This window comes from Phyllobates terribilis, unplaced genomic scaffold (genome assembly GCF_046119375.1).
Source record: "Phyllobates terribilis strain yellow unplaced genomic scaffold, ASM4611937v1 Scaffold_14__1_contigs__length_39327217, whole genome shotgun sequence".
NCBI lineage: Eukaryota > Metazoa > Chordata > Amphibia > Anura > Dendrobatidae > Phyllobates > Phyllobates terribilis.
The window spans coordinates 32,729,884-32,750,924 of NW_027362774.1; the positions used below are offsets into that span (position 1 = coordinate 32,729,884).

The window sequence follows — 21,041 nt, forward strand, 5'->3', positions numbered from 1 at the left end:
ACCCGCATGCTCTCCCAGACCCCAGATCTACGGACGGGGGTCAGCGACACACCTGCTCTCCCAGACCTCAGCTCTACAGACAGGGGTCAGCGACCCGCACGCTCTCCCAGACCCCGGATCTACGGACGGAGGTCAGCGACCCGCAAGCTCTCCCACACCCCGGATCTACAGACGGGGGTCAGAAACACACCTGCTCTCCTAGACCTCGGATCTATGTATGGAGGTCAGCGACACACCCGCTCTCCCAGACCCCGGATCTACGGACGGAGGTCAGAAACACACCTGCTCTCCTAGACCTCGGATCTATGGATGGAGGTCAGCGACACACCCGCTCTCCCAGACCCCGGATCTACGGATGGAGGTCTGCGACCCGCATGCTCTCCCAGACCCCGGATCTACGGACGGGGGTCAGCGACACACCCGCTCTCCCACACCTCAGCTCTACGGACAGGGGTCAGCGACCCGCACGCTCTCCCAGACCCCGGATCTATGGACGGAGCTCAGCAACGCAACTGCTCTCCTAGACCTCGGATCTATGGACGGAGGTCAGCGACACAACCGCTCTCCCAGACCCTGGATCTACGGACGGAGGTCAGCGACACACCCGCTCTCCCACACCCCGGATCTACGGACGGAGGTCAGCGACCCGCACGCTCTCCCACACCCCGGATCTACGGACGGAGGTCAGCGACCCGCACGCTCTCCCAGACCCCGGATCTACAGACGGGGGTCAGAAACACACCTGCTCTCCTAGACCTCGGATCTATGGACGGAGGTCAGCGACACACCCGCTCTCCCAGACCTACGGACGGAGCTCAGCAACTCAACTGCTCTCCTAGACCTCGGATCTATGGACGGAGGTCAGCGACACGCACGCTCTCCCAGACCCCGGATCTACGGACGGAGGTCAGTGACACGCACACTCTCCCAGACCCCGGATCTACGGACGGAGGTCAGCGACACGCATGCTCTCCCAGACCACGGATCTACAGACGGGGGTCAGAAACACACCTGCTCTCCTAGACCTCGGATCTATGGACGGAGGTCAGCGACACACCCGCTCTCCCAGACCTACGGACGGAGCTCAGCAACGCAACTGCTCTCCTAGACCTCGGATCTATGGACGGGGGTCAGCGTCACGCCCACTCTCCCAGACCTCAGCTCTACGGACAGGGGTCAGCGACACACCCGGTCTCCTAGATCTCGGCTTTACGGACGGAGGTCAGCGACCTTCACGCTCTCCCAGACCCTGGATCTACGGACAGAGGTCAGTGACACACCCGGTCTCCTAGACCCTGGCTCTACGGACGGAGGTCAGCGGCACGCCTGGTCTCCTAGACCTTGGCTCTGCGGAAGGGGGTCAGCGACACGCCCGGTCTACCAGACCTCGGATCTACGGGCGGGGGTCAGCGTCACGCCCGCTCTCCCAGACCTCAGCGACACACCCGGTCTCCCAGATCTCTGCTCTACGGACGAAGGTCAGTGACACGCACGCTCTCCCAGACCTCAGATCTACGGACAGGGGTCAGCGACACACCCGGTCTCCCAGATCTCTGCTTTACGGACGGAGGTCAGCGACACGCACGCTCTCCTAGACCTCAGATCTGCGGATGGGGGTCAGCGACACACCTGGTCTCCTAGACCTTGGCTCTACGGATGGGGGTCAGTGACACGCCCGGTCTACCAGACCTCGGATCTACGGAGGGAGGTCAGCGTCACGCCCGCTCTCCCAGACCTCAGCTCTACGGACAGGGGTCAGCGACACACCCAGTCTCCCAGATCTCTGCTTTATGGACGGAGGTCAGCGACACGCACGCACTCCCAGACCCCGGCTCTACGGACGGAGGTCAGCGACACGCACACTCTCCCAGACCTCAGATCTGCGGACGGGGGTCAGCGACACACCCGGTCTCCTAGACCTCGGATCTATGGACGGGGGTCAGCGACACGCCTGGTGTCCTAGACATTGGCTCTGCGGATGGGGGTCAGCGACGCGCCCGGTCTACCAGACCTCGGATCTACGGACGGGCGTCAGTGTCACACCCGCTTTCCCAGACCTCAGCTCTATGGACAGGGGTCAGCGACACACCCGGTCTCCCGGATCTCTGCTCTACGGACGAAGGTCGGCGACATGCACGCTCTCCCAGACCTCAGATCTACGGACAGGGGTCAGTGACACACCCGGTCTTCCAGACCTCGGCTCTACGGACACGGGTCAGCGACACGCCTGCTCTCCCAGACCTCGGCTTTCCGGACGGTGGTCAGCGACGCACCTGCTCTCCCGGACGGAGGTCAGCGACGCGCCTGATATCCCCAAACCCAGATCAATTGATGGCGGTCAGCGACACGCCCCCACTCTCCAAGACCGTGGATCTACGGATGGAAATCAGTGATGCACCAGGTATCCTAGATGGAGGTCAGTGACATGCCTGCCCTTCCTGATCTACGGGTGGCGCTCAGCGATATGACCGCTCTCCCCGACCCCAGATCTATGGATGGAGATCAGCGATGCGACCGCTCTCCTGGATCCTGATCTATGGATGGAAGTCAGCGACACGTCAGTTCTTCCTGACCTCAGATCTACAGCCCAGTGTTGCATTTGCTGTTCTTTTCAGTGTCTGTCCACTCACCTAATGACTCTGGATCTAGGAATACACGAGCTTACAGGTACCTCTATGTGGGGTTTATGAACAAGGGGAGCTGGTCCGCTCACCTGGCACACTGGAGTTCTAGCTTTGCACAGATATTGTCTGAAGTCCTCCATCTTTTCACAAATGTATCGCACGTTATTGGAGCCCGATAGCCATGGCCGAGAAGGGATGTCCCTGAATAAAGGCTGTGGAAATAGATATGAGGCTGTCACCCTCCTACAATTAACTGATCACACACACAACTGTCCATCATGTATCCAGGGAAATCCACTCCACAATAATACCATGGTCACTATACTGTCTCACTGGGGTCTCCCCACCACACCACTATTGAGGGTCACCCCGCCGACACAGCTTCATGCCACAAGTCTAACTCCTTTGGGGGTTTACATCTGAATCACTGAAAACCATGATTCAGATCCATCACTGATCGAGGCTGTGAGGAGCTGGCCACAGATTAAAGACTATTGGACGCAGAGCCGAGTCCACGTGTCTAAGGGATGCAGACTTTTTAGGGTGCACGGGTCTCTCCTGGAGAGTGTTCAGCCTCCGGAATCGCTGTTTCCATTCAGTGACAGTAAGCAGAGGAAGACGTGCAGGCTGGATCTTATGTATACACAAGGACAGACAGGAGATCTCTTTACCTGATTACCAATCATACTCTTGTTAGTGTCTCAGAGGCCTCAATTGAGCCATTGTTCCTATGAGGGACTGCACCTTGACTCTTGTTGTATGTTATTTTGTGAATGACTGCTGAGTACGTATTGCATCAGAACCTGCAGTTTACTAATTTACACAATTTAGGACAAATCTGCAGGATATTTGAACAGTGAAGGATCACCTCCCTCCGCCTTACCCAATACTGTGGAGGAATGTCCTGAATGGGAGCTGTGGGTATAAAGTCTCTGGCTTCCACTCCAGAGGGACTCTACAGGAAAAGCCCAAGGAACCATGGCTTCATCAGATGGAATACAGGTCAGCTCCTCTGCCCATCACTGAGCCAAAAAAGACATTTGGAGAACCCCAGTTGGGACCATACTATATGTTGTTGCTGACTGGAGCTGGATACATGTGCTATGGTCGTGGTATCCATCATCTGGAAGCCCATGAATGGATAACCTATAGAGTTTGGAGATTGGTTGTGTCAGGGAAATATTAATGTCAGGAAAATGTTCTTCCATATTTGCCTGACATAGATGTTCACCTCCCTCCCTTATTCCCCTTCTGTTCAGCACAAAAGCCCAAATTAACACACGCCTGAGAAATAGCTTACGCAAACAATGCCAGCCAAGGAGTGTTATAACTTTGTTAGGAAGCAAGCATCTTGTCTCTGAAAGATGCAGGAGGTAATTAAAAAGCAGGCTTGCACTAATTTGCGTGTAACTGTTGAAGCTGCTTCGCAAGCCTCAAAGGAGTGTGAGTTCCATACATCCGACAGTAACGGAATCCATATGTTTAGTGACCAAACCGACCCAGGGATGTATAGGTAGTTTTCCAGGGCTGTAAGCGAAATCAGGGAGCTGTAGCGCAAAAATACCAGAATAACAGACTGCAGCTATGCGATGTGTGGTCTCTAACTGAAGATAAAATCATAAAAGAAAAAATGGCGTAGTTTGCAAGCTTCTGCGATCAATAAGCAATGAGTTATGAGTTATCGCCAAATTTAGCGTTTTTAATAAAAAATGTACAGGCTGGAGACCAGCCCACATGATGTCACCACAAGGGGCGTGTGGCCAGATCTCCCCTTAGGTACAAGAAAGACTCATTGCCAGGGGGGAATAAGAATTATAAGCAACGGGTCCTGTTCAATAACATCCAGCATGATCCAACTGGGGAGCCCCTCCTCCACCTATATTGAATCGTCTCTGCGATTGCATAGTGTAAGTGTTTCTTCTTTTTACCCTATTTATTTTATGTATCTGCATATGTATTTTAATGTCTCCCTTGTAACATCCTTGTATATATTTTTCTTAAACACTGCATCCCTTTTGGATTAAATATAAAATTTAATAGTTCTGTTTCTTTTGTTCTGTAATCGTTCCCTTCCCCGAAGCCATATACTCTACCAAAATGCAGGCGTCCGGCCAGGCCTGTATTATATTTCAAACTCGGCCGGTGGTGGCAGAGAAAATTAATAATTGGGCTATCGTGAAGCTGACAGTGACCGTACGGAGGGCGTTTAACACGCATTCCAGGCTGTGGAACCCAGGGTGTTGCGCCATACGCTCACTGGTCGCTTGCCGATATCCACGTAGAGAGTAGTCTGGATCGCATGCTCGCGACTCCGGACGAAATACGGGCAGCGTGACGGCACGGTGAGATATAGCGTGATCTCCCCGGTGTCGTCCCTCTGTGTGTGTTGGAATCTCTGACAGGTTGCCAGCTGGGCTGGACACACGTGCTACCATTGAGGGATCTGTCAACTGGATTTGAGAAACTTTCTTGAGGACTGTTGCTGCTGGATACATGGGCTTTGGTTGTGTTATCTGTCGTCTGGAGGAGAGTGGATTGTGTCTACAGACTATACTGGCGGGAGATACAAAAGCTATAGGCCAACCAAAAGTTGGGAGGCAGTGGGTAACGCCTGCTACCAGCCCAGGGTTGGGATCTTATGGACTGGGGGCAATGCATTTTGGCATCTACCCAGAGTTGTTGTAAGACCATGGACGTAAGGAATAAAAAATAGTTGCATCGTTAACCTGCCTAGGTGAGTATTACAACCCACAACCTCAGATCGTCACAGAGCCGTTGACGTTGATTAGCTGGACATGGCTGTGTGTCACCTTCATGACGATGCATAATGGACATTTAGTTTTTCAGGTTTTCAATGTAATTTGCCTAATGAAAGTCGGGGGCATGTCTAAGTAAAGCGGTTCATCGGGGCTTCTGCCGAGATCACGACTGTGCACATCCTAAAACCCGTGTCTGGGGCGCTGGAGTGGAGGAGGGGAGCGGTGGCTGCTGCAGATAACCAGATAACAGACGGTGATGTGACTGGTATCCAGAGCCATCTTTGTCACCAGCCACCCAGCAGTCACCTGGAGCTCTGTCTGCAGCTCATCCAGGACCAGGTGGCAGGCTTTCTTCTGCGTCTTGTCCAGTGAGGCTTGCAGGCAGGGAGCGGCTCTTCGGCACACAGGAGTCACAGACTCTACCGGCTGCAGGTGAGAGATGGTAGCACTGCAGACAGCAGAGGGTTAGCAGAGTTGCATACAATACAGTGCCCATAACAAACTAGGAGAGTAATGCTTAAAGAGGACCTGTCCAAATACAATGGCCTCCCAGCACCTGGATGGCGGACCAGTGGGATGGGGTGTAGGACAGAGCAGAGTGGGGAGGGACGGGTGTAGGACAGAGCAGATTGGGGAGGGACGGGTGTAGGACGGAACAGAGTGGGGAGGGACGGGTGTAGGACAGAGCAGAGTGGGGGGGACGGGTGTAGGACGGAACAGAGTGGGGAGGGACGGGTGTAGGACAGAGCAGAGTGGGGGGGACGGGTGTAGGACGGAGCAGAGTGGGGGGGACGGGTATAGGACAGAGCAGAGTGGGGAGGGACGGGTGTAGGACGGAGCAGAGTGGGGGGACGGGTGTAGGACAGAGCAGAGTGGGGGAGGACGGGAGTAGGACGGAGCAGAGTGGGGGGACGGGTGTAGGACAGAGCAGAGTGGGGGGACGGGTGTAGGACAGAGCAGAGTGGGGGGACGGGTGTAGGACAGAGCAGAGTGGGGGGACGGGTGCAGGACAGAGCAGAGTGGGGGGACGGGTGTAGGACAGAGCAGAGTGGGGGGACGGGAGTAGGACGGAGCAGAGTGGGGGAGACGGGTGTAGGACAGAGCAGAGTGGGGGAGACGGGTGTAGGACAGAGCAGAGTGGGGGGACGGGAGTAGGACGGAGCAGAGTGGGGGGACGGGTGTAGGACAGAGCAGAGTGGGGGGACGGGTGTAGGACGGAGCAGAGTGGGGGAGACGGGTGTAGGACAGAGCAGAGTGGGGGAGACGGGTGTAGGACGGAGCAGAGTGGGGGGACGGGAGTAGGACGGAGCAGAGTGGGGGGACGGGTGTAGGACAGAGCAGAGTGGGGGGACGGGTGTAGGACAGAGCAGAGTGGGGGAGGACGGGAGTAGGACGGAGCAGAGTGGGGGGACGGGTGTAGGACGGAGCAGAGTGGGGGAGACGGGTGTAGGACAGAGCAGAGTGGGGGAGGACGGGTGTAGGACAGAGCAGAGTGGGGGGACGGGTGTAGGACAGAGCAGAGTGGGGGGACGGGTGTAGGACAGAGCAGAGTGGGGGGACGGGTGTAGGACAGAGCAGAGTGCGGGAGGACGGGTGTAGGACGGAGCAGAGTGGGGGGACGGGTGTAGGACGGAGCAGAGTGGGGGGACGGGTGTAGGACAGAGCAGAGTGGGGGAGGACGGGTGTAGGACGCAGCAGAGTGGGGGGACGGGTGTAGGACAGAGCAGAGTGGGGGAGACGGGTGTAGGACAGAGCAGAGTGGGGGAGGACGGGTATAGGACAGAGCAGAGTGGGGGGACGGGTGTAGGACAGAGCAGAGTGGGGGGACGGGTGTAGGACAGAGCAGAGTGCGGGAGGACGGGTGTAGGACGGAGCAGAGTGGGGGGACGGGTGTAGGACGGAGCAGAGTGGGGGGACGGGTGTAGGACAGAGCAGAGTGGGGGAGGACGGGTGTAGGACGCAGCAGAGTGGGGGGACGGGTGTAGGACGGAGCAGAGTGGGGGGACGGGTGTAGGACAGAGCAGAGTGGGGGGACGGGTGTAGGACAGAGCAGAGTGGGGGAGGACGGGTGTAGGACAGAGCAGAGTGGGGGAGGACGGGTGTAGGACAGAGCAGAGTGGGGGAGGACGGGAGTAGGACGGAGCAGAGTGGGGGAGGACGGGAGTAGGACGGAGCAGAGTGGGGGGACGGATGTAGGACGGAGCAGAGTGGGGGAGGACGGGTGTAGGACAGAGCAGAGTGGGGGGACGGGTGTAGGACAGAGCAGAGTGGGGGAGGACGGGTGTAGGACGGAGCAGAGTGGGGGGACGGGTGTAGGACAGAGCAGAGTGGGGGGACGGGTGTAGGACAGAGCAGAGTGGGGGAGGACGGGTGTAGGACGGAGCAGAGTGGGGGGACGGGTGTAGGACAGAGCAGAGTGGGGGGGGACGGGTGTAGGACAGAGCAGAGTGGGGGGAGCGGGTGTAGGACAGAGCAGAGTGGGGGGGACGGGTGTAGGACAGAGCAGAGTGGGGGGGACGGGTGTAGGACAGAGCAGAGTGGGGGGGACGGGTGTAGGACAGAGCAGAGTGGGGGGGACGGGTGTAGGACAGAGCAGAGTGGGGGGGACGGGTGTAGGACAGAGCAGAGTGGGAGGGGACGGGTGTAGGACGGAGCAGAGTGGGGGGGACGGGTGTAGAACGGAGCAGAGTGGGGGGGACGGGTGTAGGACGGAGCAGAGTGGGAGGGACGGGTGTAGGACGGAGCAGAGTGGGGGGACGGGAGTAGGACGGAGCAGAGTGGGGGGACGGGTGTAGGACAGAGCAGAGTGGGGGGGACGGGTGTAGGACAGAGCAGAGTGGGGGAGACGGGTGTAGGACAGAGCAGAGTGGGGGAGACGGGTGTAGGACAGAGCAGAGTGGGGGAGACGGGAGTAGGACGGAGCAGAGTGGGGGGACGGGTGTAGGACAGAGCAGAGTGGGGGGACGGGTGTAGGACAGAGCAGAGTGGGGGAGACGGGTGTAGGACAGAGCAGAGTGGGGGGACGGGAGTAGGACGGAGCAGAGTGGGGGGACGGGTGTAGGACAGTGCAGAGTGGGGGAGACGGGTGTAGGACAGAGCAGAGTGGGGGGGGAAGGGTGTAGGACAGAGCAGAGTGGGGGGACGGGAGTAGGACGGAGCAGAGTGGGGGAGACGGGTGTAGGACAGAGCAGAGTGGGGGAGACGGGTGTAGGACAGAGCAGAGTGGGGGAGACGGGAGTAGGACGGAGCAGAGTGGGGGGACGGGTGTAGGACAGAGCAGAGTGGGGGAGGCGGGAGTAGGACGGAGCAGAGTGGGGGGACGGGTGTAGGACAGAGCAGAGTGGGGGGACGGGAGTAGGACGGAGCAGAGTGGGGGGACGGGTGTAGGACAGAGCAGAGTGGGGGAGGACGGGAGTAGGACGGAGCAGAGTGGGGGGACGGGTGTAGGACAGAGCAGAGTGGGGGGACGGGTGTAGGACAGAGCAGAGTGGGGGAGGACGGGTGTAGGACGGAGCAGAGTGGGGGGACGGGTGTAGGACAGAGCAGAGTGGGGGGACGGGTGTAGGACAGAGCAGAGTGGGGGGACGGGAGTAGGACGGAGCAGAGTGGGGGGACGTGTGTAGGACAGAGCAGAGTGGGGGAGGACGGGAGTAGGACGGAGCAGAGTGGGGGGACGGGTGTAGGACAGAGCAGAGTGGGGGAGACGGGTGTAGGACAGAGCAGAGTGGGGGGACGGGTGTAGGACAGAGCAGAGTGGGGGGGGACGGGTGTAGGACAGAGCAGAGTGGGGGAGACGGGTGTAGGACAGAGCAGAGTGGGGGAGACGGGTGTAGGACAGAGCAGAGTGGGGGGACGGGTGTAGGACAGAGCAGAGTGGGGGAGACGGGTGTAGGACAGAGCAGAGTGGGGGGACGGGTGTAGGACAGAGCAGAGTGGGGGAGACGGGTGTAGGACAGAGCAGAGTGGGGGGACGGGAGTAGGACGGAGCAGAGTGGGGGGACGGGTGTAGGACAGAGCAGAGTGGGGGAGACGGGTGTAGGACAGAGCAGAGTGGGGGGGGAAGGGTGTAGGACAGAGCAGAGTGGGGGGACGGGAGTAGGACGGAGCAGAGTGGGGGAGACGGGTGTAGGACAGAGCAGAGTGGGGGAGACGGGTGTAGGACAGAGCAGAGTGGGGGAGACGGGAGTAGGACGGAGCAGAGTGGGGGGACGGGTGTAGGACAGAGCAGAGTGGGGGGACGGGTGTAGGACAGAGCAGAGTGGGGGAGACGGGTGTAGGACAGAGCAGAGTGGGGGGACGGGAGTAGGACGGAGCAGAGTGGGGGGACGGGTGTAGGACAGAGCAGAGTGGGGGGACGGGTGTAGGACAGAGCAGAGTGGGGGGACGGGTGTAGGACAGAGCAGAGTGGGGGAGGACGGGAGTAGGACGGAGCAGAGTGGGGGGACGGGTGTAGGACAGAGCAGAGTGGGGGGACGGGTGTAGGACAGAGCAGAGTGGGGGAGGACGGGTGTAGGACGGAGCAGAGTGGGGGGACGGGTGTAGGACGGAGCAGAGTGGGGGGACGGGTGTAGGACAGAGCAGAGTGGGGGAGGACGGGTGTAGGACGCAGCAGAGTGGGGGGACGGGTGTAGGACGGAGCAGAGTGGGGGGACGAGTGTAGGACAGAGCAGAGTGGGGGGACGGGTGTAGGACAGAGCAGAGTGGGGGAGGACGGGTGTAGGACACAGCAGAGTGGGGGAGGACGGGTGTAGGACAGAGCAGAGTGGGGGGACGGGAGTAGGACGGAGCAGAGTGGGGGAGGACGGGAGTAGGACGGAGCAGAGTGGGGGAGGACGGGAGTAGGACGGAGCAGAGTGGGGGAGGACGGGAGTAGGACGGAGCAGAGTGGGGGGACGGATGTAGGACGGAGCAGAGTGGGGGAGGACGGGTGTAGGACAGAGCAGAGTGGGGGGACGGGTGTAGGACAGAGCAGAGTGGGGGAGGACGGGTGTAGGACAGAGCAGAGTGGGGGGACGGGTGTAGGACAGAGCAGAGTGGGGGGACGGGTGTAGGACAGAGCAGAGTGGGGGAGGACGGGTGTAGGACGGAGCAGAGTGGGGGGACGGGAGTAGGACGGAGCAGAGTGGGGGGACGGGTGTAGGACAGAGCAGAGTGGGGGAGACGGGTGTAGGACAGAGCAGAGTGGGGGGGGAAGGGTGTAGGACAGAGCAGAGTGGGGGGACGGGAGTAGGACGGAGCAGAGTGGGGGAGACGGGTGTAGGACAGAGCAGAGTGGGGGAGACGGGTGTAGGACAGAGCAGAGTGGGGGAGACGGGAGTAGGACGGAGCAGAGTGGGGGGACGGGTGTAGGACAGAGCAGAGTGGGGGGACGGGTGTAGGACAGAGCAGAGTGGGGGAGACGGGTGTAGGACAGAGCAGAGTGGGGGGACGGGAGTAGGACGGAGCAGAGTGGGGGAGACGGGAGTAGGACGGAGCAGAGTGGGGGGACGGGTGTAGGACAGAGCAGAGTGGGGGAGGCGGGAGTAGGACGGAGCAGAGTGGGGGGACGGGTGTAGGACAGAGCAGAGTGGGGGGATGGGAGTAGGACGGAGCAGAGTGGGGGGACGGGTGTAGGACAGAGCAGAGTGGGGGAGGACGGGAGTAGGACGGAGCAGAGTGGGGGGACGGGTGTAGGACAGAGCAGAGTGGGGGGACGGGTGTAGGACAGAGCAGAGTGGGGGAGGACGAGTGTAGGACGGAGCAGAGTGGGGGGACGGGTGTAGGACAGAGCAGAGTGGGGGGACGGGTGTAGGACAGAGCAGAGTGGGGGGACGGGAGTAGGACGGAGCAGAGTGGGGGGACGGGTGTAGGACAGAGCAGAGTGGGGGAGGACGGGAGTAGGACGGAGCAGAGTGGGGGGACGGGTGTAGGACAGAGCAGAGTGGGGGAGACGGGTGTAGGACAGAGCAGAGTGGGGGGACGGGTGTAGGACAGAGCAGAGTGGGGGGGGACGGGTGTAGGACAGAGCAGAGTGGGGGGGGACGGGTGTAGGACAGAGCAGAGTGGGGGAGACGGGTGTAGGACAGAGCAGAGTGGGGGAGACGGGTGTAGGACAGAGCAGAGTGGGGGGACGGGTGTAGGACAGAGCAGAGTGGGGGAGACGGGTGTAGGACAGAGCAGAGTGGGGGGACGGGTGTAGGACAGAGCAGAGTGGGGGAGACGGGAGTAGGACGGAGCAGAGTGGGGGGACGGGTGTAGGACGGAGCAGAGTGGGGGAGACGGGTGTAGGACAGAGCAGAGTGGGGGGGGAAGGGTGTAGGACAGAGCAGAGTGGGGGGACGGGAGTAGGACGGAGCAGAGTGGGGGAGACGGGTGTAGGACAGAGCAGAGTGGGGGGACGGGTGTAGGACAGAGCAGAGTGGGGGGACGTGTGTAGGACAGAGCAGAGTGGGGGAGGACGGGTGTAGGACAGAGCAGAGTGGGGGAGGACGGGTGTAGGACGGAGCAGAGTGGGGGGATGGGTGTAGGACGGAGCAGAGTGGGGGGACGGGTGTAGGACAGAGCAGAGTGGGGGAGGACGGGTGTAGGACGGAGCAGAGTGGGTGGACGGGTGTAGGACGGAGCAGAGTGGGGGGACGGGTGTAGGACAGAGCAGAGTGGGGGGACGGGTGTAGGACAGAGCAGAGTGGGGGAGGACGGGTGTAGGACAGAGCAGAGTGGGGGAGGACGGGTGTAGGAGAGAGCAGAGTGGGGGGACGGGAGTAGGACGGAGCAGAGTGGGGGAGGACGGGAGTAGGACGGAGCAGAGTGGGGGAGGACGGGAGTAGGACGGAGCAGAGTGGGGGAGGACGGGAGTAGGACGGAGCAGAGTGGGGGGACGAGTGTAGGACAGAGCAGAGTGGGGGAGGACGGGAGTAGGACGGAGCAGAGTGGGGGGACGGGTGTAGGACAGAGCAGAGTGGGGGGACGGGTGTAGGACAGAGCAGAGTGGGGGAGGACGGGTGTAGGACGGAGCAGAGTGGGGGGACGGGTGTAGGACAGAGCAGAGTGGGGGGACGGGTGTAGGACAGAGCAGAGTGGGGGGACGGGAGTAGGACGGAGCAGAGTAAGGGGACGGGTGTAGGACAGAGCAGAGTGGGGGAGGACGGGAGTAGGACGGAGCAGAGTGGGGGGAAGGGTGTAGGACAGAGCAGAGTGGGGGAGACGGGTGTAGGACAGAGCAGAGTGGGGGAGGACGGGTGTAGGACGGAGCAGAGTGGGGGGACGGGTGTAGGACAGAGCAGAGTGGGGGGACGGGTGTAGGACAGAGCAGAGTGGGGGAGGACGGGTGTAGGACGGAGCAGAGTGGGGGGACGGGTGTAGGACGGAGCAGAGTGGGGGGACGGGTGTAGGACAGAGCAGAGTGGGGGAGGACGGGTGTAGGACGGAGCAGAGTGGGGGGACGGGTGTAGGACGGAGCAGAGTGGGGCGACGGGTGTAGGACGGAGCAGAGTGGGGGGACGGGTGTAGGACAGAGCAGAGTGGGGGAGGACGGGTGTAGGACAGAGCAGAGTGGGGGGACGGGAGTAGGACGGAGCAGAGTGGGGGAGGACGGGAGTAGGACGGAGCAGAGTGGGGGAGGACAGGAGTAGGACGGAGCAGAGTGGGGGAGGACGGGAGTAGGACGGAGCAGAGTGGGGGGACGGGTGTAGGACGGAGCAGAGTGGGGGAGGACGGGTGTAGGACAGAGCAGAGTGGGGGAGGACGGGTGTAGGACAGAGCAGAGTGGGGGAGGACGGGTGTAGGACAGAGCAGAGTGGGGGGACGGGAGTAGGACGGAGCAGAGTGGGGGAGGACGGGAGTAGGACGGAGCAGAGTGGGGGAGGACAGGAGTAGGACGGAGCAGAGTGGGGGAGGACGGGAGTAGGACGGAGCAGAGTGGGGGGACGGGTGTAGGACGGAGCAGAGTGGGGGAGGACGGGTGTAGGACAGAGCAGAGTGGGGGGACGGGTGTAGGACAGAGCAGAGTGGGGGAGGACGGGTGTAGGACGGAGCAGAGTGGGGGGACGGGTGTAGGACAGAGCAGAGTGGGGGACGGGTGTAGGACAGAGCAGAGTGGGGGAGGACGGGTGTAGGACGGAGCAGAGTGGGGGGACGGGTGTAGGACAGAGCAGAGTGGGGGGGGACGGGTGTAGGACAGAGCAGAGTGGGGGGGACGGGTGTAGGACAGAGCAGAGTGGGGGGGACGGGTGTAGGACAGAGCAGAGTGGGGGGGACGGGTGTAGGACAGAGCAGAGTGGGGGGGACGGGTGTAGGACAGAGCAGAGTGGGGGGGACGGGTGTAGGACAGAGCAGAGTGGGGGGGACAGGTGTAGGACAGAGCAGAGTGGGGGGGGACGGGTGTAGGACAGAGCAGAGTGGGGGGGACGGGTGTAGGACAGAGCAGAGTGGGGGGGGACGGGTGTAGGACGGAGCAGAGTGGGGGGGACGGGTGTAGAACGGAGCAGAGTGGGGGGGACGGGTGTAGGACGGAGCAGAGTGGGGGGGACGGGTGTAGGACGGAGCAGAGTGGGGGGACGGGAGTAGGATGGAGCAGAGTGGGGGGACGGGTGTAAGACAGAGCAGAGTGGGGGGGGACGGGTGTAGGACAGAGCAGAGTGGGGGAGACGGGTGTAGGACAGAGCAGAGTGGGGGAGACGGGTATAGGACAGAGCAGAGTGGGGGGACGGGTGTAGGACAGAGCAGAGTGGGGGAGACGGGTGTAGGACAGAGCAGAGTGGGGGGACGGGTGTAGGACGGAGCAGAGTGGGGGAGACGGGTGTAGGACAGAGCAGAGTGGGGGGACGGGAGTAGGACGGAGCAGAGTGGGGGGACGGGTGTAGGACAGAGCAGAGTGGGGGAGACGGGTGTAGGACAGAGCAGAGTGGGGGGGGAAGGGTGTAGGACAGAGCAGAGTGGGGGGACGGGAGTAGGACGGAGCAGAGTGGGGGAGACGGGTGTAGGACAGAGCAGAGTGGGGGAGACGGGTGTAGGACAGAGCAGAGTGGGGGAGACGGGTGTAGGACAGAGCAGAGTGGGGGGACGGGTGTAGGACAGAGCAGAGTGGGGGGACGAGTGTAAGACAGAGCAGAGTGGGGGAGACGGGTGTAGGACAGAGCAGAGTGGGGGGACGGGAGTAGGACGGAGCAGAGTGGGGGGACGGGTGTAGGACAGAGCAGAGTGGGGGAGACGGGAGTAGGACGGAGCAGAGTGGGGGGACGGGTGTAGGACAGAGCAGAGTGGGGGGACGAGTGTAAGACAGAGCAGAGTGGGGGAGACGGGTGTAGGACAGAGCAGAGTGGGGGGACGGGAGTAGGACGGAGCAGAGTGGGGGGACGGGTGTAGGACAGAGCAGAGTGGGGGAGACGGGTGTAGGACAGAGCAGAGTGGGGGGGAAGGGTGTAGGACAGAGCAGAGTGGGGGGACGGGAGTAGGACGGAGCAGAGTGGGGGAGACGGGTGTAGGACAGAGCAGAGTGGGGGAGACGGGTGTAGGACAGAGCAGAGTGGGGGAGACGGGAGTAGGACGGAGCAGAGTGGGGGGACGGGTGTAGGACAGAGCAGAGTGGGGGAGACGGGAGTAGGACGGAGCAGAGTGGGGGGACGGGTGTAGGACAGAGCAGAGTGGGGGGACGGGAGTAGGACGGAGCAGAGTGGGGGGACGGGTGTAGGACAGAGCAGAGTGGGGGAGGACGGGAGTAGGACGGAGCAGAGTGGGGGGACGGGTGTAGGACAGAGCAGAGTGGGGGGACGGGTGTAGGACAGAGCAGAGTGGGGGAGGACGGGTGTAGGACGGAGAAGAGTGGGGGGACGGGTGTAGGACAGAGCAGAGTGGGGGGACGGGTGTAGGACAGAGCAGAGTGGGGGGACGGGAGTAGGACGGAGCAGAGTGGGGGGACGGGTGTAGGACAGAGCAGAGTGGGGGAGGACGAGAGTAGGACGGAGCAGAGTGGGGGGACGGGTGTAGGACAGAGCAGAGTGGGGGAGACGGGTGTAGGACAGAGCAGAGTGGGGGAGGACGGGTGTAGGACGGAGCAGAGTGGGGGGACGGGTGTAGGACAGAGCAGAGTGGGGGGGACGGGTGTAGGACAGAGCAGAGTGGGGGAGGACGGGTGTAGGACGGAGCAGAGTGGGGGGACGGGTGTAGGACGGAGCAGAGTGGGGGGACGGGTGTAGGACAGAGCAGAGTGGGGGAGGACGGGTGTAGGACGGAGCAGAGTGGGGGGACGGGTGTAGGACGGAGCAGAGTGGGGGGACGGGTGTAGGACAGAGCAGAGTGGGGGGACGGGTGTAGGACAGAGCAGAGTGGGGGAGGACGGGTGTAGGACAGAGCAGAGTGGGGGAGGACGGGTGTAGGACAGAGCAGAGTGGGGGGACGGGAGTAGGACGGAGCAGAGTGGGGGAGGACGGGAGTAGGACGGAGCAGAGTGGGGGAGGACGGGAGTAGGACGGAGCAGAGTGGGGGAGGACGGGAGTAGGACGGAGCAGAGTGGGGGGACGGGTGTAGGACGGAGCAGAGTGGGGGAGGACGGGTGTAGGACGGAGCAGAGTGGGGGGACGGGTGTAGGACAGAGCAGAGTGGGGGGACAGGTGTAGGACAGAGCAGAGTGGGGGAGGACGGGTGTAGGACGGAGCGGAGTGGGGGGACGGGTGTAGGACAGAGCAGAGTGGGGGGACGGGTGTAGGACAGAGCAGAGTGGGGGAGGACGGGTGTAGGACGGAGCAGAGTGGGGGGACGGGTGTAGGACAGAGCAGAGTGGGGGGGGACGGGTGTAGGACAGAGCAGAGTGGGGGGGGACGGGTGTAGGACAGAGCAGAGTGGGGGGGACGGGTGTAGGACAGAGCAGAGTGGGGGGGACGGGTGTAGGACAGAGCAGAGTGGGGGGGACGGGTGTAGGACAGAGCAGAGTGGGGGGGGACGGGTGTAGGACAGAGCAGAGTGGGGGGGACGGGTGTAGGACAGAGCAGAGTGGGGGGGGACGGGTGTAGGACGGAGCAGAGTGGGGGGGACGGGTGTAGAACGGAGCAGAGTGGGGGGGACGGGTGTAGGACGGAGCAGAGTGGGGGGGACGGGTGTAGGACGGAGCAGAGTGGGGGGACGGGAGTAGGACGGAGCAGAGTGGGGGGACGGGAGTAGGACAGAGCAGAGTGGGAGGGACGGGTGTAGGACAGAGCAGAGTGGGGAGGGACGGGTGTAGGACGGAGCAGAGTGGGGGGACGGGTATAGGACAGAGCAGAGTGGGGGGACGGGAGTAGGACGGAGCAGAGTGGGGGGGACGGGTGTAGGACGGAGCAGAGTGGGGAGGGACGGGAGTAGGACGGAGCAGAGTGGGGGGACGGGTATAGGACAGAGCAGAGTGGGGGGGACGGGTGTAGGACGGAGCAGAGTGGGGGGACGGGTGTAGGACGGAGCAGAGTGGGGGGACGGGTGTAGGACGGAGCAGAGTGGGGGGACGGGAGTAGGACGGAGCAGAGTGGGGGGGAAGGGTGTAGGACGGAGCAGAGTGGGGGGGAAGGGTGTAGGACAGAGCAGAGTGGGGAGGGACGGGTGTAGGACGGAACAGAGTGGGGAGGGACGGGTGTAGGACAGAGCAGAGTGGGGGGGACGGGTGTAGGACGGAGCAGAGTGGGGGGACGGGTATAGGACAGAGCAGAGTGGGGAGGGCCGGGTGTAGGACGGAGCAGAGTGGGGGGACGGGTGTAGGACAGAGCAGAGTGGGGGAGGACGGGAGTAGGACGGAGCAGAGTGGGGGGACGGGTGTAGGACAGAGCAGAGTGGGGGGACGGGTGTAGGACAGAGCAGAGTGGGGGGACGGGTGTAGGACAGAGCAGAGTGGGGGGACGGGTGTAGGACGGAGCAGAGTGGGGGGACGGGTGTAGGACGGAGCAGAGTGGGGGGGGCAGACGGGTGTAGGACGGAGCAGAGGAGGGGGATGGGAGTAGGACGGAGCAGATGAGGGGACGGGTGTAGGACAGAGCAGAGTGGGGGGACGGGTGTAGGACAGAGCAGAGTGGGGGGGGACGGGTGTAGGACAGAGCAGAGTGGAGGGGGATGGTGTAGGACAGAGCAGAGTGGAGGGGGACGGGAGTAGGACGGAGCAGAGTGGAGGGGGACGGGTGTAGGACGGAGCAGAGGAGGGGGACGGGTGTAGTACAGAGCAGAGTGGGGGGGACGGGTGTAGGACGGAGCAGAGGAGGGGGACGGGTGTAGGAGGGAGCAGAGGAGGGGGACGGGTGTAGGACAGAGCAGAGTGGGGGGACGGGTGTAGGACGGAGCAGAGTGGAGGGGGACGGGTGTAGGACGGAGCAGAGGAGGGGGACGGGTGTAGTACAGAGCAGAGTGGGGGGGACGGGTGTAGGACAGAGCAGAGTGGGGGGACGGGTGTAGGAGGGAGCAGAGGAGGGGGACGGGTGTAGGACAGAGCAGAGTGGGGGGACGGGTGTAGGACAGAGCAGAGTGGGGGGACGGGTGTAGGACAGAGCAGAGTGGGGGGACGGGAGTAGGACGGAGCAGAGTGGGGGGACGGGAGTAGGACAGAGCAGAGTGGGGGGACGGGAGTAGGACGGAGCAGAGTGGGGGGGACGGGTGTAGGACAGAGCAGAGTGGGGAGGGACGGGTGTAGGACAGAGCAGAGTGGGGGGACGGGAGTAGGACGGAGCAGAGTGGGGGGACGGGAGTAGGACGGAGCAGAGTGGGGGGGACGGGTGTAGGACAGAGCAGAGTGGGGGGGACGGGTGTAGGACAGAGCAGAGTGGGGGGACGGGAGTAGGACGGAGCAGAGTGGGGGGACGGGAGTAGGACGGAGCAGAGTGGGGGGGACGGGTGTAGGACAGAGCAGAGTGGGGAGGGACGGGTGTAGGACGGAGCAGAGTGGGGGGACGGGTATAGGACAGAACAGAGTGGGGGGACGGGAGTAGGATGGAGCAGAGTGGGGGGGACGGGTGTAGGACGGAGCAGAGTGGGGAGGGACGGGTGTAGGACAGAGCAGAGTGGGGGGACGGGTGTAGGACAGAGCAGAGTGGGGGGACGGGTATAGGACAGAGCAGAGTGGGGAGGGACGGGTGTAGGACGGAGCAGAGTGGGGGGACGGGTATAGGACAGAGCAGAGTGGGGGGACGGGAGTAGGACGGAGCAGAGTGGGGGGGAAGGGTGTAGGACGGAGCAGAGTGGGGGGGAAGGGTGTAGGACGGAGCAGAGTGGGGGGGAAGGGTGTAGGACAGAGCAGAGTGGGGAGGGACGGGTATAGGACAGAGCAGAGTGGGGGGGACGGGTGTAGGACGGAGCAGAGTGGGGGGACGGGTATAGGACAGAGCAGAATGGGGAGGGCCGGGTGTAGGACGGAGCAGAGTGGGGGGACGGGTGTAGGACAGAGCAGAGTGGGGGATGACGGGAGTAGGACGGAGCAGAGTGGGGGGACGGGTGTAGGACAGAGCAGAGTGGGAGGACGGGTGTAGGACAGAGCAGAGTGGGGGGACGGGTGTAGGACAGAGCAGAGTGGGGGGACGGGTGTAGGACAGAGCAGAGTGGGGGGACGGGTGTAGGACAGAGCAGAGTGGGGGGACGGGTATAGGACAGAGCAGAGTGGGGGGACGGGTGTAGGACAGAGCAGAGTGGGGGGACGGGTGTAGGACAGAGCAGAGTGGGGGGACATGTGTAGGACAGAGCAAAGTGGGGGGACGGGTGTAGGACAGAGCAGAGTGGGGGGACGGGTGTAGGACAGAGCAGAGTGGGGGGACGGGTGTAGGACGGAGCAGAGTGGAGGGGGACGGGAGTAGGACGGAGCAGAGTGGAGGGGGACGGGTGTAGGACAGAGCAGAGTGGGGAGGGACGGGTGTAGGACGGAGCAGAGTGGGGGGACGGGTATAGGACAGAGCAGAGTGGGGGGACGGGAGTAGGACGGAGCAGAGTGGGGGGGAAGGGTGTAGGACGGAGCAGAGTGGGGGGGAAGGGTGTAGGACGGAGCAGAGTGGGGGGGAAGGGTGTAGGACAGAGCAGAGTGGGGAGGGACGGGTATAGGACAGAGCAGAGTGGGGGGGACGGGTGTAGGACGGAGCAGAGTGGGGGGACGGGTATAGGACAGAGCAGAATGGGGAGGGCCGGGTGTAGGACGGAGCAGAGTGGGGGGACGGGTGTAGGACAGAGCAGAGTGGGGGATGACGGGAGTAGGACGGAGCAGAGTGGGGGGACGGGTGTAGGACAGAGCAGAGTGGGAGGACGGGTGTAGGACAGAGCAGAGTGGGGGGACGGGTGTAGGACAGAGCAGAGTGGGGGGACGGGTGTAGGACAGAGCAGAGTGGGGGGACGGGTGTAGGACAGAGCAGAGTGGGGGGACGGGTATAGGACAGAGCAGAGTGGGGGGACGGGTGTAGGACAGAGCAGAGTGGGGGGACGGGTGTAGGACAGAGCAGAGTGGGGGGACATGTGTAGGACAGAGCAAAGTGGGGGGACGGGTGTAGGACAGAGCAGAGTGGGGGGACGGGTGTAGGACAGAGCAGAGTGGGGGGACGGGTGTAGGACGGAGCAGAGTGGAGGGGGACGGGAGTAGGACGGAGCAGAGTGGAGGGGGACGGGTGTAGGACAGAGCAGAGTGGGGGGGACGGGTGTAGGACGGAGCAGAGGAGGGGGACGGGTGTAGGACGGAGCAGAGGAGGGGGACGGGTGTAGGACAGAGCAGAGTGGGGGGGACGGGTGTAGGACGGAGCAGAGGAGGGGGACGGGTGTAGGACAGAGCAGAGTGGGGGGACGGGTGTAGGACGGAGCAGAGGAGGGGGACGGGTGTAGGACAGAGCAGAGTGGGGGGACGGGTGTAGGACAGAGCAGAGTGGGGGGACGGGTGTAGGACAGAGCAGAGTGGGGGGACGGGTGTAGGACAGAGCAGAGTGGGGGGACGGGTGTAGGACGGAGCAGAGTGGAGGGGGATGGGAGTAGGACGGAGCAGAGGGGGGGGACGGGTGTAGGACGGAGCAGAGTGGGGGGGGACGGGAGTAGGACGGAGCAGAGTGGGGGGACGGGAGTAGGACGGAGCAGAGTGGGGGGACGGGTGTATGACGGAGCAGAGTGGGGGGACGGGAGTAGGACGGAGCAGAGTGGGGGGGGACGGGTGTAGGACAGAGCAGAGTGGGGGGACGGGTGTAGGACAGAGCAGAGTGGGGGGACGGGTGTAGGACAGAGCAGAGTGGGGGGACATGTGTAGGACAGAGCAGAGTGGGGGGACATGTGTAGGACAGAGCAGAGTGGGGGGACATGTGTAGGACAGAGCAGAGTGGGGGGACGGGTGTAGGACAGAGCAGAGTGGGGGGACGGGAGTAGGACAGAGCAGAGTGGGGGGACGGGAGTAGGACGGAGCAGAGTGGTGCGGAAGGGTGTAGGACGGAGCAGAGTGGGGGGGAAGGGTGTAGGACAGAGCAGAGTGGGGAGGGACGGGTGTAGGACGGAACAGAGTGGGGAGGGGACGGGTGTAGGACAGAGCAGAGTGGGGGGGACGGGTGTAGGACGGAGCAGAGTGGGGGGACGGGTATAGGACAGAGCAGAGTGGGGAGGGCCGGGTGTAGGACGGAGCAGAGTGGGGGGACGGGTGTAGGACAGAGCAGAGTGGGGGAAAACGGGAGTAGGACGGAGCAGAGTGGGGGGACGGGTGTAGGACAGAGCAGAGTGGGGGGAC

The 21,041-nt window shown here is 62.6% G+C and overlaps 1 protein-coding gene across 2 annotated transcripts in view; it reads right to left on the bottom strand.

Annotated features, from left to right (window-relative positions):
- The window catches only part of EXOC3L1 (exocyst complex component 3 like 1), a 137,298-nt gene that overhangs the window by 11,874 nt on the left and 104,383 nt on the right, over positions 1-21,041 (bottom strand). For both annotated transcript variants that reach the window (XM_073659875.1, XM_073659876.1), the window contains exons 9-10: positions 5,690-5,831; positions 2,714-2,836 (exon numbers count right to left, since the gene is read on the bottom strand). In XM_073659875.1, the coding sequence (XP_073515976.1) occupies positions 2,714-2,836; positions 5,690-5,831 (265 nt within the window). The remainder of the gene's footprint in view (positions 1-2,713; positions 2,837-5,689; positions 5,832-21,041) is intronic.